At 53.7% G+C, this 24,640-nt stretch overlaps 2 protein-coding genes across 8 annotated transcripts; one reads left to right on the top strand and one right to left on the bottom strand.

The window, feature by feature from the left end:
• The first annotated feature begins 462 nt into the window (after positions 1 to 462).
• STAC2 (SH3 and cysteine rich domain 2) lies at positions 463 to 14,207 on the top strand. Of its 5 annotated transcripts, none has more exons than XM_020901754.2 (11): positions 463 to 932; positions 7,769 to 7,814; positions 8,456 to 8,539; positions 8,712 to 8,802; positions 10,101 to 10,213; positions 10,288 to 10,360; positions 10,453 to 10,514; positions 10,990 to 11,087; positions 11,471 to 11,522; positions 11,858 to 11,995; positions 12,682 to 14,207. In XM_020901754.2, the coding sequence occupies exons 1-11, from the start codon at positions 877 to 879 to the stop codon at positions 12,784 to 12,786; spliced, it is 918 nt and encodes a 305-aa protein (XP_020757413.1). In that variant the 5' UTR covers positions 463 to 876; the 3' UTR covers positions 12,787 to 14,207. The 5 variants fall into 5 exon arrangements, with proteins under 5 accessions (XP_020757413.1, XP_070335492.1, XP_020757412.1 ...); XM_070479391.1 differs by having other exon boundaries at positions 7,769 to 8,075; positions 8,442 to 8,539; XM_020901753.2 differs by having other exon boundaries at positions 7,697 to 7,814.
• Positions 14,208 to 19,131: 4,924 nt separating this feature from the next.
• On the bottom strand, positions 19,132 to 22,907 carry RPL19 (ribosomal protein L19). 3 transcript variants are annotated; one of them, XM_020901767.2, is made up of 6 exons: positions 22,810 to 22,907; positions 21,993 to 22,099; positions 20,800 to 20,922; positions 20,029 to 20,149; positions 19,551 to 19,661; positions 19,132 to 19,340 (listed from the first exon to the last, which is right to left on the bottom strand). In XM_020901767.2, exons 1-6 carry the CDS (start codon positions 22,812 to 22,814, stop codon positions 19,217 to 19,219), a joined length of 591 nt encoding a protein of 196 aa, XP_020757426.1. In that variant the 5' UTR covers positions 22,815 to 22,907; the 3' UTR covers positions 19,132 to 19,216. The 3 variants fall into 3 exon arrangements, with proteins under 3 accessions (XP_020757426.1, XP_070335488.1, XP_020757427.1); XM_070479387.1 differs by lacking the exon at positions 22,810 to 22,907 and adding an exon at positions 22,652 to 22,670; XM_020901768.2 differs by lacking the exon at positions 22,810 to 22,907 and adding an exon at positions 22,265 to 22,394.
• Positions 22,908 to 24,640: the final 1,733 nt, after the last annotated feature.

Below are 24,640 nucleotides of genomic sequence, written 5' to 3'. Positions count from 1 at the left end.
AATGAGGTGGAAGAGTCCTCATTCTTCACTCTCAGGAAGTCCTACCTTCATCTCATTCTCAGTTCTCCTTCTGCAGTTCCAACCTATTTCTATCCTCCTCTAACCCTTCCAGACTCGAATATGATCTTCTGAACCTTCCTTCAACCTTGTCATGCCCCCCCCACCCCCATTCCGGATTTTTCAGTGTGGAACTGTCCCCTCCACTTCTTTATCCTCCAAGCTCCTCCCCATCTTGTCGAGCCCCCCCCAAGCTCCGCCCAGCTCGCCCTCCTGGCCACCACGGCAGCCAATAGCTTAGAGCCTGATTTGCATAGCGGCGCGGGGGAGAGGCAGAGGGAAGGGGGAGGGACCAGGCGACCTCCTAAATCAAAGTTAGGAGGCGAGGACTGGGCGGAGGGGCCGCCGGGTGCCCGGCTGGGGCCGGCGGGGGGAGGGGAGGGGAAAGGGGAGGGGGTGGGGGGGCGGGCGCAGAGGACAGCGGAGCGGGCCGGACACTGACAGCTCCATCGCTCCCTCCCTCGGTTCCTGCCCGAGTCCCCACTTCCCTCCTCCCATCGCTCTGAGCAGCATCTTCTTCAGACCCTTGATCCTCATTCCTGGGGTCATCCTGCTCCCTCGGCTCCGTATAATTGCCTCCTCTCACCCACCAACCCAGGAACTTTCTCCGCCCGCACCCGGGAGTGGGGGTTGCTTTGCCCGGGCGGGTTTCTCCAGGGGTTCACTGGGTTGGGGGGGCTGTCTCTAAGGGCTTCAGGTCCCGGAAAGACGCCTACCACCGTTAGCCTGCTTCCAGGTGGGCTGCCGTCGGGTCTCGGCACCCTCTCTTCCCGTCTTCCCTAACCATGACCGAAATGAGCGAGAAGGAGAACGAACCGGATGACGCGGCCACTTACACCCCCCCGGGGACCGTCTCTGCCCTCCAAGAAACCAAGGTAACTCGAGAGGCGCGAGGCCTGGACCCCTGCCCTGAGCGCCCCCAGCCGGGGCATCCTCCTCCCGACTCAGTTACCACTGTGGCCTCTGGTGCCCTGAAGTCACCGAAGGGCCCGTGTGGCCCCTAACGCTCCGCGCGGCGATCCAGGAGCCGTGGGTTCGGATGAGGGACCGCGAACAGCTCCCATCACTCAAACAAGACACGCCCTTGCGCGCGTGATGAGCGGAGCTCCCCCGCGACCCTCCAGGGAGGTTGTAACTCGGCTTTGCTGGAGGGAGTCGGCGCAGCGAAAGCGGAGGGAGTGTGTAGCGGTGTGTAGCGGGTGTGGGCCGGTGTACGCGCCCGAGTGTGCGCGCCAGGCGCACCTCTCCTGTGTCCGCCCGGTCTCCGCCTGTAGCTCAGTCCCTCTCTCTCTGCCCGTGTCTCTCTGAACGTGTCTCTACAACCTGTTTGTCTCTGCCTTAGTGTCTCTGTGCGTCTCTCTCGGGTTCTCTGCGTGTTTATCTCAGAGTCTCTAGATGGCTCTCTCTGACCCGCCGCAGTCCGACATTCCCTCCTCCCAGCCCGGTTAGGCTCGGCGACGTGAGCCCGCGGCCCCGGGGTGCGCAGCTTCCGAGTTCGCGCTGGGGGTTGCGGCAGCGCGGGCCATCTCGGGCGGGGACCCGCGGACTGTCGTTGCGGCTCCGGAACAGAAAGACAGGCAGCCCCACCCCCACCCTGCCAGCGGGACGGGGGCTGGGTGGTAGTGGGGCCGTGGGGAGCGGGTAGAAGCAAAAAGAGAAGTCATCATAATTAATGAATGTCATAATTAACCCTAATTATGTATGATTGTTACTCCTGCGGGAGTCACAATGAATAAATTATTCCCCAGTGAAGTCAGGCGCAGCCCAGACTCCAGCCCCTGCCCCCCCCCTCCCACCCGGAGAACACAGCAGGGCTCACATTCTGCAACCCCCACCTCGAATCTGTCTACTGCCTCCCCAAGTTCTAGATACTGACCAACAAGAAGTTCTGCGGGAAGCAACCTGAGCAGGGTTCCTGGGGATGGGGAGAGTAGGGGCAGTGCTCTCTGCCCCCTCCCTAGACTTCAGGCCGAGGTTACCCTTTCCTTTCCACCCTGGTAAATGGTTCCCACTTGGCTTCTGTTACCCAGATGAGGAGGGGGGCAGCCGGGACCAGAAATGGGTGGCATCCTTGGCTCCCTCTGGTATCACTAGTTCATCTATAGCTATTTCCCATGCCCATCCTCCTCCTAATTCTGTCTGGACTACTTCCCAGGATATGAGGTTAATTCAAGGTCAAGGTCATCCAGGGAATGACCAAGGAAAGATGAGTAGGGCCAAAGTGGATGGAGTCTGGCCGAGGCACCCCAGCTAGGCGTCCCATCCCTAAACCGGAGGGACCCAGTGGGTCTCCATGTCCAAGACTTCAGATTCACACTTGAGCTTCTTCCGCTCCCTTCTGAGAACTGGAAACCTTGGGCTCTCAGACCACAGAGTTAACTCCCCTTCAGACAGTCAGGTCTACTGGGAGAGGAATGAGGTGTTGAGGTGGGAGGGTATTGCTTGAAATAACGGTGACAGCTTCTTTCAAGCAGAGGGTCCCAGAAACAGAGCCCCATTCTGAGTTCCAGAATGAACTCAGTTTCCTGGCCTCAGTTATCTTCTAATCACCCTGAACAGACACATGCAGTCTCCCTGCTTGCTTCCCAGGGCATTGGGGGCCTCTCAGGTTTCCCACACCATGGCCTGGCCACTCCGCCCCCTCCTTAAGGGCTTTCTGAAGGCAGGCAGGAGTGCTGGGCAGCGCTGCCTCAGCAATCAGCAGTGCAGCTGTGTGGGGAGGGGGCTGTCAGGGCCTGGCACGTCTGCACCTCCTTCCTCCCAGCCCAAGGACCATCTCGTTCCATCACCTCTGGATCTGAGCCATGGGGATCTGAGGAGCAGGGAAGGAAGGGAGTGTGCACGTGGCCTGGTCCCCCTGTACCAGGTCAGTTGGATCCCTGCCCCTTTGCCCGCCTTCCTATACCTCACTTATGAAGGGCTCCGTAATAACAACACGGGCTGGGGTTCGGGTCTTGGGGGAAGGTACTCAGGAGAGCAGAGGTGGGCAGAGAGAATTCAGAACCATTGCCAGCCTCCTTCCATCCCCCCATCTCAACTTGTCCCAAGAAAGCTTCTGTCTTCAGGCTGTGGGGGTGGAGGGGAAAGAAGGGAGAGGGTTGGTTGCTGCCTACCCAGCTCAGTTTGAGGCAGGTACAAGAGGAAGCTGGTGCCTGTTAGGCAGTGAAGCCAACATTCCAGACTTATTTATCAGTGTTTGGGGGCCCCTGGGAATTTCTTGCAGCCCAAGTTTAGCCTCCTGCCCTCTCTTAGGTTGGGTGTCACTCCTAAACCTAAGGTACTCAGTGAGTTTCCTAGTGTCAGCATTACCCTCTCTGGGTCCCCATCCCATCCTACTTCATGGGGTCTGCCATCACCCCCTCTGGTGCCATTCCTGGGAAGACCTTGCCATGCCAGCTCTGCCATCTGAGTTAGCTTGTGTCACATCTGCCACCCCCTCTGCCAGTTGCCTAATACCTCTTCAGGAGCTGGGAACCGAGGGAAGGAAGGACCATCCAAGGTGTGGAGAGGTGGGGAGGAGGCAGGCAGGCCAGGCCCTGCCTCCTAGAGGGGACTCAGAATGACAGGCCTGGTGGTCCAGGCTCCAAGCCAGACAAGCTCCTGGTGCATTGGCAGTGATTGGGTGGGAGGTGGGGAGGAGGTGGGATGCAGATGTGCCCATTTGCCAGGGTATATGGCAACTTCTCGTGTCAGGGAATGGGTCCTGGGACAGTAGGGGCACCAAAAAGATAGTAGTGGGGAGGTCTTCCCTGGAGACTAGGAGTCCTCGGAGTGGAAATAGCTGGCCAGGCTGAGCCCAGATGAGGTTTGGGTGGCCTAGGCCTAGATGTCTCTGGAGTGGGCAGGCATTAAGCCATTTGGCAGAGATGCCTGCATCTGCCCTCCAGTCACAGCCTTTGACATCCGCCAGCCACCCCAGGTGTTATTCCTTCCTGCCTCTCCACCCTCCTGGGATCTGGGGCAGAGTCGGGACTGCCCCGGCGCTGGGGAACAGTCTGTTCCCGAGGCCTCTGGTCCCCTGCAGCAGTGGCTCCTGGCACTAAGGCCAGGCAGGGACCAGGAAAGGGCACAGGCTCGACAGAAGGGGGGCTTGAAACCTCATCCTGTGAGGATTACTTTGGAAATAATGGCCCCGGAAGGGGGGAACATGATTGATGTCTTCAAATATTTGAAGAACTGATGTGCGGAAGTGGGAGTAGCCCTTTCTGGAGCCAAGGGAGGAACAAGGGCCGATAGGCAGGGAGGCAGGTTTCAACTCTATATAGGGAAGCACTTTCCAGCGATTGCAGCTGCCCAAAGATGGAATGACTGTCCCAAGAGAGGGTGTTCTTGCCGTCACAAGAGGTGACCAACAGAGTCAGACAACAATTCCGAGGGGCTGTAGCCAGAGCAGTGCAGGGTGGGCACTGCTGTAGGTGGCCAGTCTTTCTAAGCTTACATCTCATGACAAGCCCATGGCACAACTGAGGTGCAGAAGTAAGGGCCAGGGCAGAGGGCGCCTCACTCCTTGGACTCAGTAGCCAAAGCCACTAGTTCAAGTCCCAGCCCTGCTGCTTAGCAGCTGAGGACTCATGATGAGTGAGTAATTTAACCCCTCAGTTCCTCATCCTGAAAAGTGGGACAATAACTGTCACCACCTCAGAGGATGGTGGAAGGTTAATGAGATGCTGCATATCCATGCCAGGACTCTGATAATAACCATCTCTCATTATGTTTATAAATTTAGTTTTTTGTTGTTTTGTTTTTTAATATTCATTTATTGTGACTGCACTGGGTCTCCGTTTTAGCTGCATCATTCAAACTCCTAGTTTCAGCATGTGAGATCTAGTTCCCCGACCAGGGATCGAGGCTGGGCCCCCTCCCTTAGCCACTGGACCACTAGGGAAGTCCCCCATAAGTTTAGTTTTTGCTTTCTGTCTTGCTTAGAGAGCATCTAACCCTGACTCCTTCCTCTTGCAGGTAGAGAAACTGAGGCTCAGACAGAGGAAGTGAAGTGACTTGCCTTTAGGCAGCAGGTTTCATTTTTGCCTCCACCCTCAGCCCATCCTCCCAGAGACCTGTGCTGTGTGCCCACAGCCCCTGGGCAGAGCAGTGACTGGTTTCCCCATGCCTCCAGGCCTGCCAGAGCCTCCAGGGCCATGTTTGGCCCATAGAACACATTTGTGTTCTAATTAATTGTCCCTCTGGGCCTCCACCTCTGCCCCAACACCCTGGCATCTGGGGCCTGAGGCCCTGCTTCTCAGAGACACACAAAGAAGCCCACGGTGCTGGCCAGGAAACTGGATTTGGAAGGAGCTGGGCAACTCAACATGCCAGTCACCCCAGGGCTCTGTCTGGCTTTTCAGCTGGCACACCAGGACCCACCTTGTGCCCAAACATTTCCCCCTCTGATTCCCCTTTGTCCTGTGGCCTGCTGGCCTCCCCAGGGCTAGAGGGGTCTCCACTTCCATCCCCTTGGCATGGCTGCCAAGCTGGCAGTCATGGCACATAGGCCGCCTGGTATCCCAGCTGGGAACATGGGCCGAGTCTCTCTGCCCTATGGCCCCTCCCCCCATCTTTTTTTTTTTTTTAATCACTGGCGAAAAGAAGTGGGCAGGAGAAAGGGCTCTGAACAGGAGGTGGGTGGGGCAAGGGTCTAGGTAGAGCGGTCCAGATTTCATTCCAGGCAGAATAAGAGTGTGTTAGGGTGAGCAGTAGAAATAGCTCTTTGTCATTGTTATTCCCAGGCAAAGTCATGTCCAACTCTTTGCGACCCCATGAACTGCAGCATGCCAGGCTTCCCTGTCTTTCACCAACTCCAGGAGCTTGCTCAAACTCATGTCCATTGAGTCAGTGATGCCATCCAACCATCTCATCCTCTGTGGCCCCCTTCTTTTGCCCTCAATCTTTCCCAGCATCAGGGTCTTTTCCCATGAGTCAGCTCTTCACATCAGCTGGCCAAAGTGCTCTAGCCTTGGCAGAATCCACCCTGTGCTCCAGAACATGCACTCTGTTTAGGGTTCAAGCCACTTGCTCGTCATTTGTTCCACAAACATGGAATAAGCATCTTCTATGTGCTGAAGCCCATTATGGGGATTTGAAGCAACTTTACGTGCTCTCCAGGGGCTCACAACCTCCTGAAGGAGTGAGAAGTAAATGACAAAACATAAACCTGATCAGAGCTCTCCTGTGGTCCCACTAAAAGGAATTCCTACAGAAGAGATAGCTCCCCCAAGGAAGAATAGTCACAGGAAACCCTGGAGGATAGAAAGCGAGACAATTGGATAAGGCAGGGAAGAGGACAAGCATGTCAAATGCTCAGAGGCATAAAATACAGATGAGTTCAACTCATTATGTCTGAACTCAGGTGGAAGGCATGGGGTGGCAGGGTGGGTTTGGCCAAGTAGAAGTGCCCTGGCTGGCACAAAGGCCATGACTGAGTCCTGAGGAACCATGAATGGTTTTTGCATTGTCAGGGGTCACCTTCCTGCTGCATGGAGAACAGGTGGGGATGGGCAAGGTGGAGGCAAAGAGTTATACCCCTGAACCAGACTGAGGGTGCCAGAGCCTGAACTAGGGCAGGGTTCTGGGGGTGCTGAGATGTTGCAAAGGATGGGCTGGAAAGGTGTTTGGGAGAGAGAATCAACACTGAGGATGAGGGTCCAGAGCGACCACTCCCCCTCTCCCTGTTCAAGAACTGAGGACTTGGCATGTTTTGTTTGGCCCTCAAAGTATTATGTTGCTAACTCAAGTAAATGGTACACCCATTCAACGAAATTCCTGTGTGGCCATAAAGAAAGAATGCTGAAACTCTTTGTGTATTGGTATGGAATGATTTCCAAGATTTACTGTTAAATGAAAAAAAGCAAGGTACAGGAGAAATAATATAATACCATTTCTGCAAAGAAAAAAAAGGGAATAAAATTTCTTGAATTTGTTTCTATTCAATTTCACATAAGAGTCTCAATTTCTTTTTTTTTTTAAGAGTCTCAATTTCTTAACTGACTTTTTTCTTTTTTTTTTGGCCACGCAGCATGGGGGATTGTCCCATGACCATCCCCCCAACCTGTTCATCACCCCCCAACCCCCTCATCAACCCTCAACCCCCACTCCCCACAGTGGAAACGCAGAATCTTAACCATTGAACCACAAGGGAAGTCCCTCTTAAAGTCCCTGACTTTAAATCTCAGAAGTTCATTAAGTGGATTAATCTTTTTTTTTATTAAAAAATCACATTTATATGGAACTTCCCTAGTGGTCCAGTGGTTAAAACTGTATGCTCCAATGCAAGGGACACAGGTTCTATCCCTGATGGGGGAACTAAGATTACGTATGCCATGTAAAATAAAATGAAATTACCCCAAAAAATTACATTTATAAAAGTCTAGATTTCTTTTAAAAAATTGGGAAACCTGGCAATGCTGGGCTGCCCATATAGACTAGCCTCAGTTGGTAGAGGAGACCAGTATCTACTTGCTGGCCACACAGTTTGCCACAGTCCCCACCACTCCTAATTATGCCTGTCCGATCAGAACTCCTTTGCTAGAGGAGGTTCCCTGCCTGGCTCTTGTGGGCACCTGGGGGTGGTGACCTACCTTCTGGAACTTGGCAGCCTCTCTCTCAGGAGAAGCTTTGTATCACCTCTGGCTCTCACCTTCAGGCTGCTGCTGGCCAAGGAGAGACCCTCGGGAGCCAGCCCCCTCCAGGCTCACCATCCCTCTTCCTCTCTCAGCTCCAGCGGTTCAAGCGCTCTCTTTCTCTCAAGACCATCCTCCGAAGTAAGAGCGTTGAGAACTTCTTATTTCGCTCCGGCTCTGAGCTTAAGTGCCCCACCGAGGTGCTGCTGACGCCCCCGACCCCACTGCCCCCTCCTACCCCACCACCAGCCTCCGCAGACCGGGGCCTGCCCACCCCCGCCCCATCCCCCTGCCCGGTCCCACGCCCCCTGGCACCACTCAAACCAGTGAGACTGCACAGCTTCCAGGAACACGTCTTCAAGCGAGCCAGCCCCTGTGAGCTGTGCCACCAGCTCATTGTGGGTAAGTGCCTGGGTGGCAACAGAAGGGGCCAGGGTGGGTGTGGCTAGTGGGCCCATGGAATGGACTGCCTGATGTCAAGGCTCCAGCTATTCATGGCCCCAGTCCTAACTGTGCCCCTCCCCGTGGGCGGACACACAGCACCTTGGGGGTGGATGGGGTCTCAGGATTTACTAACAACTCAGGCTTCAGGGTCAGCTCCACCCTGACTGTATCAGGGTCAGCCTCAGAGCACAGCCCCAGGCTGGCATGAGGAAGCCCAGTCCCTTGCTCCCCCCATGCCCTAACCTACCTCCTTTGCTCCTTGCCCATGGATGTAGCCTATTCTGACCACCCCCTGTCGCTGATCACCCGTCTTGTTCTTCGCAGGAAACTCCAAGCAGGGTTTGCGGTGTAAGACATGCAAAGTCAGCGTCCACCTCTGGTGCTCCGAGGAGATCTCCCGCCAGCAATGTCCAAGCAAGACGGTGAGTGGGGACCAGGTGGAGATGGCTGACTGATGCTCCCAGGCTTGGCTTCCAGGGCTCTGAGTGCCACTCAGGGCTGATTCCTCAGGTCGAGGGGTGCTTGGGCTTGGGGAAGGCCAAGCTCTCAGGGGCCGTGACCTCTCTATACCCTCTCTCTGCCCGCTTTTGCCAGTCTTCCTCCTTCCGCCGCAACTTCAGCTCCCCACTCCTGGTACATGAGCCTCCACCAGTCTGTTCCATGAGCAAGGAGTCCCCACCCACTGGTGAGTGTCCAGCGTTGCCCCTCATACCCGTGGTGTGAGGAGAGACCCACACACTCCTCAGATGGACTTTGAGTTACACTGACACTGCCTGTTCTTGGCACTGCTACTGCTCCCTTTTAATTTTTTTAGATTTTTCTTCATCTTCCCCTCCCCCTAATTCTTTGGTAGCTCCTGTCCTGAATGTAGAGTTGGTTCATCCATCCATCCATCCTTCAACAAAAACTTTGTTGAGCACCTGCTAAGTGCTAGGCACTGTGCTAGACACAGGGACACAGTCCTAAAGAAGGTGGAGCTCATGGTCTAGTAAGGAAGCTAGACATGCAATAGATAATCACACAAGTCATCAATTAGCCACCATTTGGTGAATGCCTGAAACCGAAGGATAGGAAACAAAGAGGATAAAAAGGCGTCCACCTCATCTGCAGAGACAAGGAAAGCATCAAGGAAACTTGAAGGATAGGGAATTAACCTGAGGATCTGGGGAAGACCAGTGTGGACAGAAGGCAGGCCAGAAGCAGAAAGGGGCAGAAAAAGGACAATGAGGCTGGGAGTGAGAGAGTGAGATAGAACCCTAGGTGCAGGGCCTTAGGGTCCGTTTTAAGAGTGTTCTTTGTACTTTATTCAAGTTTAGTTTATTGAAGTATAGTTGATTTACAACATTGTGTTAATTTCTGCTTTACAGCAAAGCAATTCAGTTATATACATTCTTTATATATATATATACATTCTTTTTCATATTCTTTCCCATTATGGTTTATCACAGGGTATTGAATATAGTTCCCTGTGCTATACAATAGGACCTTGTTGTTTATCTGTTCTCTATATAACAGTTTGTATCTGCTAATCCCAAACTCCCAATTCATCTCTCCCCCACCCCCCCTTGGTAACCACAAGTCTTTGGACTTTATTCTAAGGTCAATTTTTGTGTTTTTACAAGAGCATTCTGGCTACTGTGTGGATTGGAGGGGCTGGGGAGAAGCAGGGAGACCATGGGGAAGTTATGATGGTTGCCAGTTTGGTAGCTTGGATCAGGCTGGCAGCCATGGAGATGGAGAGAAGTGAGCAGATGCTAGACTTGTTTGGGAGGCAGGACGAGATGATGGAGTGAACACAAACAGTGCGGAGGGTGAGGGGTCGAGGATACTTCAGGCTTGTGCCTGGGCACCATGGGAGGACATGGAGTTCTCACTGCAATTAGGGAGACTTGGGAGGGGCAGGTGAGGGGCATGCAGAATTCACTTTAGGGCTGGCTGAGCAGGGCAGCCAGGTGCCCAGCCTTGATGGTGACTCCTCGGCAGGGGCCAGTGGGAAGGTAGACCCCGTGTATGAGACCCTGCGCTATGGCACCTCCCTGGCCCTGATGAACCGCTCCAGCTTCAGCAGCACCTCTGAGTCCCCCACAAGGAGCCTGGTATGGGGGACACCGGGGGGGGGCGGGGGTCCCAGAGGGTGGGGGGCTGAGCCCTCCCCTCTCTGTGTCCCCAGAGCGAGCGGGATGAGCTCACCGAGGATGGGGAGGGCAGCATCCGCAGCTCAGAGGAGGGCCCTGGCGACAGCGGTGAGTGGGGTTGGGGACCAGGGGCAGGCGCGGAGCACAGTGGGGGCCACCACCTGCAGCCTCACACTCTGGCCCCACCCCGGCATCTCCAGTATTCACAGCCCCAGCCGAGAGCGAAGGGTCAGGACCAGAGGAGAAGAGCCCAGGACAACAGGTGAGGCTGGGATGGCACTGAGCCTCGGCAGGCCAGGTGGGAAGGGGACATCCTTCTCCTTGTCACTGATCCCTAGGTGGGTGAGAGTATGCTGAGTGGGAGTCTCACTGTGCCATCATTTTCCCTCAATCTACAGGGATGGGCAATGCCAGGGTGAGTGGGGATGGGCAATGCCAGGGTCAGTAGGCATGGGAGGCAGGGGTGTTACCCCTCCCAACACTGACCCCATGCCTACTGAGCCCACTCCTACTCCCCAAGGGTGGGCAGTCCCAGTGCAGCAGGAAAAGGAGGCTCCCCTTCCCATCCCTGGCCCAGTCCCTCAGGGGTGTGTGAGCGCAGCAGGCAGGAGACTCTGACCTCTCCCTGTCACTGACCCATGTCCTAGCCCCAGGGTAGGCAAGATCAGGGCAAGGGGAGAGTGGGTGGAGTAATAAAGGTGTCCTTCTCCCAGCAATGACCCCGAACTTTTCCGCAGCCCCCCAGACCTCCCCTCCGGAAGGATGTGGGGCCCATGTACTCCTACGTGGCGCTCTACAAGTTTCTGCCCCAGGAAAACAATGATCTGGCTTTGCAGTAAGTCCTCCAGTGGTCCAGCCTCCCCCCTACCTCTGCCCCCACTCCAGGGGGCTGCCTGCCTCCAACCTCAGGGCTCTGCACTCCCAGACCTTGGAACATGAGTGTGAGGGGGACCTTCGGGAACCTCCACCTGGCATGCTGGAGGCTACTGAGCCCCCAGATGAGACAGAGGTGCCAGGGTCCAAGAGGGTGGGTACTGATGCCATGTCTCCTGCCCCTGCCAGGCCTCTGTCCTGCAGTGTCTGTGTACCTATGGTCACACAGGGGCCATCGAGCACTCTTGCAGGGGACCTGGGGGTCTAGGACTGTTGGGATGCAGGGCGGGCAGGTCCCTCCTGCCCCACATGCTACGCCCCCACCCCCCGACTCTCTTGTCCCAGGCCTGGAGACCGGATCATGCTGGTGGATGACTCTAACGAGGACTGGTGGAAGGTGATGTGGCAGGGTGGGGAGCAGAGGGTGAGCAGTGGTAGGCACCCGACTAGCCTAGAGCCATAGAGGGCACTTTCCCTAATAACCCCCCTTCCTCCACGACCTAGCCAGGCCTAGGCTCACCCTCAGGTCTTGCCTTTACTTCACCCCTCTGTGCCCCAGTCTTGTCCCTCTGCCTACCTTGTGCCCTTCCCAACCCAGAATCCCCCGACTAAGGGCTCAAACACAAAGAACCCAGGATCTACAGGATGAGGGCCTTGGCTCTGAGTGGATATTAGGTCTAGAGAAAGCAGTTGGTTGGGGCAGCACAGCGCTCACTGCCAGCTTCATTCCAGGGCAAGATCGGCGACCGGGTTGGCTTCTTCCCAGCCAATTTTGTGCAGCGGGTGAGGCCGGGCGAGAACGTTTGGCGCTGCTGCCAACCCTTCTCCGGGAACAAGGAACAAGGCTACATGAGCCTCAAGGAGAACCAGGTGAGAACCTGGGCCCTGCATGGCTGGGGAGGCTGGCATGGGAGGGAGAGAAGTGGCGGGAAGGTGGGTGAGTGCCCTGGAGGAGGAGGCTTGGAGCCTGGTGGCAGGAGGGAGGGCAGATTAGAAGCTGTGGGACTGGGGACTTCCCTGGTGACCTAGTGGTTAGGATTCCAGGCTTTCACTACCATGGCCTGGGTTCAATCCCTGGTCGGGGGACCGAGATTCTCACCAAGAAAAGAGAGAAGGAAGCAGCAGTGGGACTACTGGGAACTGGGGCTGGTGGCCAGCACAGGTATGGGCTCAGTTATGTCAGAGACAGCTGAGGGGAGAGCACTGGTTTAGGAGTCAGAGGCTTAGGTCTGAACGTTATTGTCAACCACGGGCAAGTCCTTTCCCCGCTGTTACCTCCTCTGGGAAACGGGGAGTTTGTCAGGGGCATTAGACCAGCTGATCTCAAAGGTCAGCCCCGAAGTGCCGCTCCGTGTCTGCTGACTGCCTGGTTCTTGCTGCTGTGCCCTGGATTCTCATGGGATCTGCTTCCATCACCCCGGCTCCAGCCACATCTGCTGCTGGTCCCATCATCCCCTGGGATGGGCCCCCTGGGAGCCATCAGCAGGACTCGGGGCCCAGGAGGGGGGGGGGGGGCAGGCAGTGCCAGGCCTCAGCTTTGTGTCTCTCCCGCTCAGATCTGTGTGGGCGTGGCCAGGAGCAAAGATGCTGACGGCTTCATCCGCGTCAGCAGTGGCAAGAAGCGGGGCCTGGTTCCAGCCGATGCCCTGACCGAGATCTGAGAGGAGCCAAGAAAACCCAGAAGCGACCCCTGCCCGTGCCCAGCCCTCCTCGCTTCTGGCCCCCCTGGGGGGAGGTTCCCTCTGCTCCTCTCCTAGGGGCCACTCACCATGGCTTGGGAGCCTTCTGTACTGAGAAAGGTGTTATTTCTGGGGTCTTGGGGTGCCCTGAAGAGGTTGCAGCTCTGAGACTTGGGCGTGGGGAGGAGAAAGTGGGAGGGAATGGCAAAACTCCAGGTGGGTCCTCCCGGTCCAGTTGCCATGCAGAGTCCAGCCCTAAGAGGAAGTTCCTGAGGAATGTCGGGGCTGCCTCTTCCAGAGAGCCTGCCCCTGCCCACCGCACCTTTGCATGCCTGACACCGCCCCCCCCTTCTCACAGAGCCTCTGCTTGGGCCCTTGTGTGTGTGACCCTGCAGCTGCCACTTTGGGAGTGGGGCCCTCCCGGGTCCCTCAGCCCCAGCTCTGGGTGGGGAGGGAGCTCAGGGCTGCCAGAGGGCCCTGGTCTCATCACCTCTGTCACTCCATCAACTCTCAGGAAAGTCCTGCGGCTCTCTCTCCTGTTACTTGAAACTTGGGTGGACAGAGGAGGGGAGGGCTGAGGTCTCGGGAGCACGTGGCAAATCAGAGTCTGTCCCTCGAGTAGGACAGTCCCCATGGAGCAACCTCGCTCTACCCTTGTTCACTGGGAGAGGACACACCCAAGAGTGGCCTGCACACAGAATCCCACCTGGCCCACACCTGATCAAAACAATCCTCATTTCACTGTCAGGACTCTGAACGCTCAGTTCCTGTCCCAGGCCTTGCCAGGCCTGCCCCAGGAAACCCACCCTCAGGACTGACCCTGCAATAGCCCTCCCTTACCCCCTCTCTTGGGGCTCTGTGGGGGAAAGGGCTGCTGTTGCAGGGGGCCCTTTTTCTGGCTGCATCTGGTCCCTTTTCCAGGACACAGAGCCCTGGGAGGAAGCGGGAGTGGGAGACAGACAATGAATTCTGTTTGACCACCAGAAAGGGAAGGGGGTAGGCACGCTAGGGGAGGGGGTGTGTGGGGACACGCAAAGAGGACCCCTCCCTTGCAGGTTGCTTTTCTCTGGGGCCAACCTCCCTTCCCGCCCCCCCCCCCCCCAAGCTCAGAGCCGCCTCTTGTGCCCTTGATCGTGCCAGCCAATGCCACCCCCATCCTGGGCACAGTCACACCCTCCCATGTGGTGGGAGGGACACATCCTCCTACCCACTGGCCCCTGCCCTACCTCTCCCTCTAAGAGGGGGGAGGAACTCAAGCCACACTGCCCTGTTTGCTGCCATGAGGCCCCCCCCAGCAATATCCCAGGGGCGGGCCCAATGCCCACTGTACATGAGGCTGCATGAGGAGTCTGCTGGGACATTGCTGAGCCCCCAGACCCCTAATTAAATGTTTCTTGTCCCAACCTGGCTGCTCTATGTATCTATCAACTTGGGTCAGAGGAAGGGAAGGGGTGGGCGTGGCCTGGAGGTGTGGTGGGTGTGGACCAAAATAGGAGACAGTCTGAAGGTCGGAGAATGCATTCATCTCTGAGAGGAGGGATACAGGGGCTGGTGTGGCCCTGACAGTGAGGGTCCCCAAGTCTCCTCACTCCGGATCTGAGGAAATGGAGGAGGAGGTTTGGGGGACGCTGGAGAGAGAGAGGGTGGGGCTGCGGTCATTTTCTGGTTCGATGTGGACCTGCGTTGCGCAGGGGGCAGGCACGCACCTCCGCGTTTCTGCCCACCCAGAGGTGTCCCCGGAGACCAGCCGAACCCAGGGTCTGGCGGCCTTAATATCCACCGGAGATCAGCCTCGCCCCCGCAGCCCCCTAAGCCCGAGGCAGGTACGTTGGTGGACGGTGCGGCCTTGAGATGACTCAGTCACGCCCATCACTGGGAGCCTGGCGCAAGGGGGCCGCGGTGGCGCCCCTCCCGCCGCGGTGCCCGCCGCCCACCTGCTCGGCAGAGCAGCCTTTCCCCTCCGGCACGCCTGGCCGCGTCATCTCCCAGGCGAGCACGTCCTGGGCTATTTATAGACAGAGGGGCGGGCGGAGGGAGGGAGGGGCGGGCTGCGGGGGTGCCAGGGCAACGGCGTGAAGCCAGAATGCAGAGCGGGTGGGAGCTTGCTCCTCCGGATAGGCACGCATACGGTTCTGCCTTCCAGCCCACCCCCCCCCCCGCCCAAATCAAGGTGGGTCAGGTGGGACCAGTCCCTGGGTCGCCAACCACGCTTTCTTTGGTCCCTTTCATCCAAGAATGATGGGGGTGGAGGGCAGCGGAGGAGCAGGAGGAGGGTGACTCCCCTTCCTAGGACCCTTGATGGTGGGATTGGATAAAAGGGTCACAGACCCAGTGGAAAGGCTTATAAAGAGGGGAACTCACACAAATAGACACCTACTATGTCTGGGAAACTGTGCCAGGGACTTAATTTTATTTTATCCTCTTAAGGACCCAGTGAGGAAAGAGATGGTGTCCCCTGTTCACAGATGATGAAACTGAGGCCTAGAGATATTAGGTGGCTTGCCCATGGTCATACAGATTATCCAGCCCAAACTGTCCCTTTTTTACACGGAGCAGCTGAAGCCCAGAGCAGACTCATAACTTGCCCAAGGTCACCAGCAAATTAATGGTCAAGTTGGTTTCAGAAATTCTATCTCTTGCTTCCCAGTTCAACTCTTCCCCAACTTGATCTTGGGTTCCTCAGGGCCTTAAACCAGTAAGATGGAAACAGAGACCCCTGGAGATGCTGGAGGGGCTCCAGGGTTCAAGACCTCACCCCCTGGAGACAGTCAGAGACTTTCAGCCGAACCTTCTGAACAACCACTTGTGTCCGTACCAGCCGGCAGCTGGCCTGGACCCCCGCCTACCCCCAGCTCATTTGCCGCACTGCTGAACACAGCAGCTTTTTCGGGTGGCTGAACCACCCAACAGCAGGCTCACAGCCTGGGGGCTGGGAGCAGCTGGTGGCCCCGCCGTGGCTGCGGCCCCCCTCGGTGTCCTCTCTGGGGGTGGCAGGAGTAGCGACACCATTGCCCTGGGGTGGAGGATGCTCAGCAGCCTCCTGGTGGTGCCCGCCTACCATTTGGCTGTTGTCTGTGGCCTCTGTCCCCCCTCCTCAGCCTGAGCTTAACCTGGTTACCCTGAGAGCTTAAGGTTATCTAGGTTTAGGAGAGATGCAAAAAGGGGGGAAGTCTGGGGGCCAGAAACAAGAGGCCTAAAAGGGCAGAAAGATGGAAACCAGAGGTGGAGACAGGGAGATGCGGACAGAGCAAGGCCCCCCCTCCCAATCTTACTAGCACTACTGCCTTTGGCTCCTCCAGCCTTCTCCCCCTTCCCCACCTCCTTAACACCCACTCCCCAATGCTTAGGACGTTGGGGGCACCTGCTGAAGAGTGCGAGGAAGGCAGTGCAAACCTCCCGCCTCAGCTCTCCCTGTGCTTTGGGGAGCCAGCCCAGGTGGTTCGCCTCAGAGAGAGCACCAAGGACCTTAGCCTTTGTCCAGGCGCAGCAGCTGTACTCGCACCTCTCAGGTGCGGCCCACTCTGAGTCACCCCCCCTCACCCTTGCACATCTGAAGGAATCAAAGGTGGGTGCTGGTGTTCAAGCCAAGCTTGGATTCTGGGGGGCCCTCCAAGCTTCAGTTTCCTCCTCCAGAAATGGAGTTGGACTTGCTCGGGGAGTCTTTACCTGGGGCCATGAACCCCTTTAAAGGGTATGCAAAATTATATGATGGGACCAGTTGCAAGCTCTTGAGAGAATGGACATGTCTTTTTTCTTTATTTTTGGCTGTGTTGGGTATTTGTTGCTGTGTGCCGGTTTTCTCTAGTTGTGGTGCATGGGTTTCCTCATTGCAGTGGCTTCTCTTGCTGTGGAGCACCGTCCCTAGAGTGCAAAGGCTTCAGTAGTTGCGGCATGTGGGCTCAGTAATTGTGGCTCATGGACTTCATTGCTCCGCAGCATGAAGAATCTTCCGGAACCAGGGATCAAACCTGTGTCCCCTGCATTGGCAGGTAAATTCTTAACCACTGGACCATGACTTAAGTCCCGAATGGACATGTCATTTCATTAGAAGTTCTCAAGGCTCCAGGACTGGAAGAGATCCAGTGATTACTTTAGGGGACCTGTCTGCTGAGGGGGCCATCCTAGGCACTGCCTGGAAAGGGGTTAGAGGCCGGTGGTGGAAAGAGGTAACCTTAGGCCTGGAGTGAGCTTCAGAAGTGATTAAATGCAAGCCTTCCCAAGAGATAGGCTCTTACAACTTAATTCTTCCCTCCCCCTCCCTTCAGCCCCTCACCAAAGTGAGGCAGTTTCCTATATCTTCAGTGACCTGTGGTCTGGCTTGCCTGGTGGCTCAGATAGTAAAGAATCTGCCTGCAATGCAGAAGACCCGGTTTCATTCCCTGGGTTGGGAAGACCCTGGAGAAGGAAATGGCAAGCCACTCCAGTATTCTTGCCTGGAGAAACCCATGGACAGATGCGCCTGGCAGGCTACAGTCCATGGGGTTGCAGTCAGACATGACTGTGCGACTACCACTTAACTTCATTTCAGTGACTTGTGAGAGCATAGCACCATCTCCTGGTCCGTGATGGCAACCCTTTTCTGTGCGGGCACCTCAGGAGCCCCAGTGAAGGTTCTAATTGTCCTTCCTATCATCTCTCTACTGCCTGGAGGAGGTGGAGGTGGGTGGCCTTCCATGCCCTTCCTCCTCTGGTCCAGGCATGGGAAGGTATCTCATGCTCCAAGCAGCTTGGTGAAAGCCCTTCTTCTTCCAGGCCACAGCTTCCCTATTTGGAATGATAGGCTTAGAGCAGGTCCTATGGATACTCTATGCACAGGCTGGTTATGGTGGCAACAGGCAAGCCCAAATCAGTGTCCTCTCAGCCCAGGTTCTGATGCACACGGGTGGTGGTCGAGGTTGTCTGGACTGTTCTGTCTGCACCTCCCTGCCTTGGGTTACCCATCTCCCCACCTGTCCAAACTGGACAAGGAGACTACAGGCAGAGATGGGGACAGGTCTGCTGCCCTCAAGATGACTTTAGCCCTGCCTTTCCCATGCCAAGTAAATGCAGATGGGCACACCTGCCCATTACACACCCTGAAGACCCTTTACTAGCCTTCGCATTACTCCAAAAGTTCCTATTGAAGACAGGTGGAAGGCAGGGAAGTAACCAGGAGGGGGACCAGTCATAGCTGTTCCCCTTTCCTTCCCACTTCCCAGCTCCCACTGGAGCTGACACTTCTGTATTTAATTGGTTGACTGATCCCTTCCACCTGAACACCAGTCCCTCAAACTGTCACCCACTCAATATATTCAAGTCAGCTCTTCAGGCATTTTCCACTGTGAGTGGATCCTTCTGACCATCAGACGTCTCTTGCCCAGTCTTCCACAGCTTGAGGCCTGGGAATCAAGCCAGGTTATTCATCTCCTTCTCCCCATCCCTAATGATACAACACTAATTCAGGCTGAACAGGTGACTCCAACATGTGGCTTAACCTCTTTTCTCATCTGAAAATGGAGAAGCAAATACCCTACTTTAGAATGTTAGAGAATCAATGCAAATCAATGTAAATGTCTTAGTACTTGGCTCATAGAGCAGATATTTTATTATTACTACCATATAACAGGGAAGATAAAACCTACTTCTCATTTGTAAAGAGTATAAAGTTAACCCAGAATGGCTTTGACAAGTGTGTGTTATGTGCCTTTATTCCAACTCTTGCCAAGAAAGTTTTTTTCTTTGGACCCTTTTAACGGTTATAAAGCAAAAACAAAACAGGAAACAGTACCGATAAGGACACGAAAGAAAAAAAGGTTTAAAAATTTAAAATAGGGATGCTCAAAATGATGGCTTCAGTTCTATCTCAATAAGGCTGTCTATTAAGAGCTCAGACAGCAGTCAGCAGTTCAGGTTCAGATCACCACCTTCTGGACCGGTGGTGGTTCAATCCCCACTGTCCTGGGGTTCCAAGGCAGCAGACTGCAAATCTGAACCTCAGTGCAGCTGAGGAGCACAAGCATATTATTTTCTGTTTTTAATTAATGTGACAACTCACAACTGAATACCAACCAAAAACCAACATCCAAGACCGTGTCTGAGGTGCCACTCATACTCTGCTGTAAACGGCAGTTTTGAGGCACAATATCCGAAGCTTGGGTAGAAGTCATTCCTCCCCACCCTTCAAAGTAGGCCCCCACACACCATGGATGGAGGGGGCATGAGCCTGACCAGAGGCTAGGAGTCAAAGAAGCAACAAAGCAGGAACCCAAGGAAGGGTCTGTATCCCAGTCCTCAGTTCTGGTCCTGTAAACAGTGAAGACCCCACTGAAGACTTTGGAAGCAGAGAGGTAGGCAGATAGAGGCTTGTCTTTTATTGAATGAGTGATCTATGCAATTGCCGAGGCCACTATGTACAGAGAAGAGGGGGAGAACTTTATTTCTTGGTCTCTTCCTCCTTGGACAGAGTCTTGATGATTTCCTCCTTCTTGGCCTGGAGCCGCTCTTCCCGGCGCTTGCGGGCTTCCTTGGTCTTAGACCTGCGGGCCTCAGCCTGGTCCCTGGAAAGGAGAAGATGGGTGAGCTGCTGGAGACACCAAAAGCTGATTCAACTAACCAACAGCCCCACACTATCCCAACACTGATGGTGGGTGGTGTGCGGGTGTGTACAGGACAAGCAGTATGTATCTCTACACAACAGCTGTATTCTGGATAGACTGCATGGAAGTCAAGACTAGACATTAGCACATTTTAAATGTCTCAGAACTTACGCCAGAAGCTTCTTGCGAGCCTTGTCTGCCTTTAGCTTGTGGATATGTTCCATGAGAATCCGTTTGTTTTTGAACACGTTACCCTTCACCTTCAGGTACAGGCTGTGATACCTGTAGGGTACAAGGGTTATTAGAGGTTCTGGTCAGCAATGGCATCAATAGAGGTAGGCCTGTGATCTGCTCTTCTACACAAGGCCCCTAAGCATGTAGAGTTCCTGTCCTCTCCCCTCTTGGTGCAGAGAATTCTTTCCCTCATCCAAGACTTTCTGCATAATTAGGAGATAAAAGAGTTCACCTGGCAGATACTGGGCTACCCTGATGGTGCATGCAGGGAGGATAGAATGGAAGAACTTTCCTAACAAAAGTGTAAGACACATGGCTCTCTGCCCAAGGCCAGTGAGACAGAGCTTGCATCTGTGCAAAGAACAAGTCATCAAAACAGCAATGGATCTTGGTGAGCCCAAGAGAAGGTACTTACATGTGGCGGTCAATCTTCTTAGATTCACGGTATCGTCTGAGCAGCCGGCGCAGAATTCTCATCCTCCTCATCCAGGTTACCTTCTCAGGCATTCGAGCATTGGCAGTACCCTTTCGCTTACCTAGGAGGAAGAAGAGTCAGGCTCACCATAGTGCATCTGGGTTACTAGAGCCAGCTGATTAGTTGCAACAAGAGCCACTAACTTCTACAACACTCTATAGTCCACTGAGTCATGTACCAAGAGTTGTACTTCATCTTAAGTAGCGTTATTTCCATTTTACAGATGATCCCAAGTATTAAACTTCTTTCATTTACTCAATTTTCAAGGGAGCAGAAACAAGGCAATTATCCCTCATTCACTTCAGGCAGAATGTGAACACTCCAGGGCATGCACTGAGGCATGCCTCAGGTGAGGCAGCCTGCAGCAGGTAAGCTGGAAGATCTTAAAAAGGCGGTGTGACCTTCATCTCCCCAGATCATGCTGACCTTACAAAGTGTTGTTAGGATTTATAGGACGACATTCCTCAAGTATCCAGTAGGATCTTTGGCAAGGTATAGGTGCTCAATAAATGAGACCTCTTTCTACCAATACCATCAATTCCCACACCAGTGCCAACTTTCTGATTTGCAGACAGAAAAACACACCAAGCATCACGGACTAAGAAAAGGGTTCAAAATAAGTCAGAATGGGGTAAGATTCTGAATCTATCCCAGTCTAGATTTAATCATCCATTTTTCCCCCAAGTCTTGGAATAAACAGAACGCACTTACCTATACCCATATGCCTGCCCTTCCGGCGAGCCAAGGTGTTTTTCCGGCATCGAGCCCGGGAATGGACAGTCACAGGCTTCCGGATGATCAGCCCATCTTTGATCAGCTTCCGGATCTGCTGGCCTGGGAAATCACAATATACCTAGTCAGTCAGGTGGGTCCTAGTCCCACCAGTCATAACTCAAGAGTCCAAACAGGACATGACAGAGGCATGGCTCACATCCCTGGTTTTCAAAAATGGTGCAAACTGGGGACCTTCTATTTCTTTCCTTAAAAAAAAAAACCAAAAAACAAAAAACAAAACTTGTATCCTTTTAGATGTCTAACAGCACTCAAATATACGTATTTGAGGATATGTGATCAAAATAACATACAGATATAGCCTAGACCTTCAGATTCTGTCTCACCTATTACCTACTAGTCTAAAATAAGGATTTTCTGAGCACATATTACAATACCACAAACCCAAACAAAAAGAATTTCCCTGATACTGACAAAAATTCCTGCTAAACTTTCATCAGCTCCTGAAGCTTCTCACAGGCCAATCTGTACACTTCCTTAAAGAATCCTGTTAGGTCAGTTCAGCCAGAAACCCCCTAACCCCTAACCTGTTTCCTCTTAGTATTTTTATTTAAAAAAATATTTTATTGTAGTTGATTTAATGTTGTGTTAATTTCTGCTGTATAGCACAGTGACTGTTGTACATATATACACACATATTTTCATATTCTTTTCCATTATAGTTTGTCATCCTCTTAGTAATTTTTCATCCTCTGACCCCCTTCACCACGCTCCTTTGCTATAAATTCCTACTTGCCCACTCTATATTCTGCTTTGAACGTCCCAATTCATCACTTCATTTCCTTGGTCATCTCTACCTCCTGCCTCCACCCCAGTCCTTGTGCTCTCTCCAAAAATTCCTCACAGAGCTATAAAACAGAACATCCACTCTAGCGATATTTATTAATGTAACAATGAGTGGCTGCCATCAACGTCCATCCTGCTGTTCTGGCAAAGGTCAGGAAGAGAACCTCTGGCAATCCATATTTTCATGACTCCTCCATTTGATGAGAACCCCCCCCAAGACTGTAAGCTAGCCTATGTTAACAGTCAACATAATTGTGTCACGTTTCATTGCACAAAGGATGAGAAATGGGGAGAGTAAAGAAGGAACGCAGACCCCAAGAACTCACGGGAGTTGGCATTGGCGATTTCATTAGTCTCATTGGGGTCCAACCAGACCTTCTTTTTGCCACAGCGAAGGACGCTGGAGGCAAGCCTCTTCTGAAGCCTGAGCATACTGTGACCAACAGAAAATACTATCAGTTCCTGGAAACCATACCTGGGCAAGACTGAGCATCCCCAACACAACCTGCCCACCCTACGATAGACAACGTCTGTGGGTCTGTTTTCCCCTCTGGAAAATAAAATTAACGGATAAAACTGGAATGAAAAGGGGGCTTACGCCTTTTCTCGTATCCAGCATGAAAAATAAAGCGTTTAACATGAAGAATCTGTGGCCAGTGGACTGTTTCCTGGGCTCGTTTGCCTTTTATCTCAGCAATAAACTAGCTTCAAAAGTTTTCTTAATGATGGGTCTACGGGGCAGAAGGCATCAAAATGCTAGGATTGCCTCACTTCTGGCAGGCTTGAGGCCTATTCGCGGCCTGCCCTACGTCATATGGAAGCAGAGATGGGCTCGGAGTCACAGACTGCCCCAGCGAGTTAAGGGGGCCACAGCCCAGTCCCCGCCGCCGCCTTTCCTCTGCCCCAGTGGGTTGCCTCAGACACGTGCAGGGGGCGCAGCCAACCCTCCCCCGGCCTAGAGTTCCCGGGACGTCCCCCTACCCACCTTCCCTCGAGGCCGGGCGCTAGTGTGCTCCGGCTACCCCAAGCCCCAGGACCAGCCGCTTCAGGGAGGCCTCCGCCCTGTCTTTTCCCGTAATGGGCCGCGGTACCGAGCCCCGCAAAGTAAAAATCAACCAGGATCAGAGACCCGAGAGAGCTTACCTCATGGCCGCGGCCGCAGCGGCGAAAGGAAAGAACTTGCCCTCGCTAGGCTCCTCCCATTATCTGTGAAGGGGAGAGTCCATCCCCCGTTCCGCTTTCGCCCGTATTCCCGTCCGGTCCTTTCATATTCCGCCACCCTATACTTACTTATATATTCTGAAAAGACCCAGAGTAACAGAAGTCTAACATTAGGAGTCGGTTTTAAACTTTAAAACATGGAAAGTATCCCCCTTCTGTATGCCAAAGTGGCATAGTCCGACTTCCTATTAGGCATGCGCAGCGAGGGTGCCCGATGACGTAGGTAGTGGAAGCCGGAAGTCAGCTGGATTGCGCAGGCGGGATAAAGGGGCTTTGCTAGAATGGCCTACTCTTCCCAGGTGTAGTGGGTTCTGTGGAAGGATGTTTTATTAAATGTGGGGGTCGGGTGGGGTGGGGTGGGGGATGAAGCAAGAGAGAATGAGCTCAGATACCAGACAAAAGCAACCTTTTATTCACTCTCTCAGTAATTGGGGAACCCTGGAGTGCAGGACATTAGTTTTTGAGCCACTGTGGTCCTTAATTACTTAGCGCCTCCATTTCCTCCTCTGTATAGTGTACCTAGTTATGATATCTAATTTGCAAAAGAAGGCGTTAAGACAAGCTCCATGATGGCAGGAACCAGTCTTGGGTTTGGCTCATACAGCTTTGCACATAAGTAAGCACTTGAGAAATAGCAAGTGAGTGGAAGAATAGTTGGAAAGACTTTTTTAAAAAAATCAAACGACAGGACCTCTCATAGTTCTTTCTTCTTGCTTTGGAGAACCGAAGGCTTTTGGTTAAGAGGCCAAGGAGAACATTGCAGGGTCCAAGAAACATAAATCTGAGTTCTGGTTCTAACTCCTTGCTTTGCTTCAGCTGGTCTATCATCTGAGCTTTCCTGGCTGCTAAATAGAGCATGCATGCTAAGTCGCTTCAGTCGTGTCCTACTCTTTGTGACCCTTTGGACTGTAGTCCTCCAGGTTTCTCTGTCCATGGTATTCTCCAGGCAAGAATGCTGAAGTGGGTTGTCATTTCCTCCTTCAGGAGATCTTCCTGACCCGGATATCGAACTTTTCTCTCTTAGGCCTCCTACATTAGTAAGTGGGCGCTTTACCACTAGGGCTAGCTGGGAAGCCCACTAAATAGTGCTGATGAGGTCCAAAAGAGGAAGGGAAAGAAATTCCCTGACGATCCAGAGGTTTTGACTCTGTGCTTTCACTGCCTGAGGGCCTAGGTTTGTTCCTTGGTCAGGGAACTAGGATCCCACAAGCAGTGTGGTGTGGCCACCCTCACCCCCCCCAAAAAAAAAATTAAAAAGAGGAAGGGAAGCAAAATTTATGCCACTTTCTCACAATAGAGAAACTGAAAACCCAGGTCTTTCTACAAAACCCAGGCCTTCTCTGTCATGCCAGGCTCTCTTGTGTCCAAGGGAAAGATGGGAGCCCTGCTTAGGGTTGGATCTTAGGGCTGACCCACACCTGTTGGAAAATCCAGGGTGAGAAGGAGGAGTCGGTGTTTTCCACAGACTTCCCTCCAGCAGAACACAGCAGGTTGGCTTATTTTATTTTACTTTTTAGCAGCACGGGTTTGCAGGCTCTTAGTTCCCCAGTCAGGGATTAAACCTGGGCTTCCCTGGTGGCTCAGATGGTAAAGCGTTTGCCTGGAGTGTGGGAGACTCAGGTTCGATTGCTGGGTCAGGAAGATCCCCTGAAGAAGGAAATGGCAGTCCACTCCAGTACTCTTGCCTGGAAAATCCCATGGACAGAGGAGCCTGGTAGGTTATGGTCCATGGGGTCACAAAGAGTCGGACACG

This window comes from Odocoileus virginianus, chromosome 17, assembly GCF_023699985.2.
Source record: "Odocoileus virginianus isolate 20LAN1187 ecotype Illinois chromosome 17, Ovbor_1.2, whole genome shotgun sequence".
Taxonomy (NCBI): domain Eukaryota; kingdom Metazoa; phylum Chordata; class Mammalia; order Artiodactyla; family Cervidae; genus Odocoileus; species Odocoileus virginianus.
This window is presented reverse-complemented; position numbering and strand designations above follow the sequence as displayed.

Coding starts and splice junctions, on each gene's coding strand:
- STAC2 (XM_070479390.1), top strand. CDS start 843: ATGACCGAAATGAGCGAGAAGGAGAACGAACCGGATGACGCGGCCACT. Junction 10,515..10,989: donor AGAAGAGCCCAGGACAACAG/GTGAGGCTGGGA, acceptor ACTTTTCCGCAG/CCCCCCAGACCTCCCCTCCG. Junction 11,088..11,470: donor AACAATGATCTGGCTTTGCA/GTAAGTCCTCCA, acceptor CTCTTGTCCCAG/GCCTGGAGACCGGATCATGC.
- RPL19 (XM_020901767.2), bottom strand. Junction 20,923..21,992: donor AATCGCCAATGCCAACTCCC/GTGAGTTCTTGG, acceptor GTGATTTCCCAG/GCCAGCAGATCCGGAAGCTG. Junction 19,341..19,550: donor GCTCGCAAGAAGCTTCTGGC/GTAAGTTCTGAG, acceptor TCTCCTTTCCAG/GGACCAGGCTGAGGCCCGCA.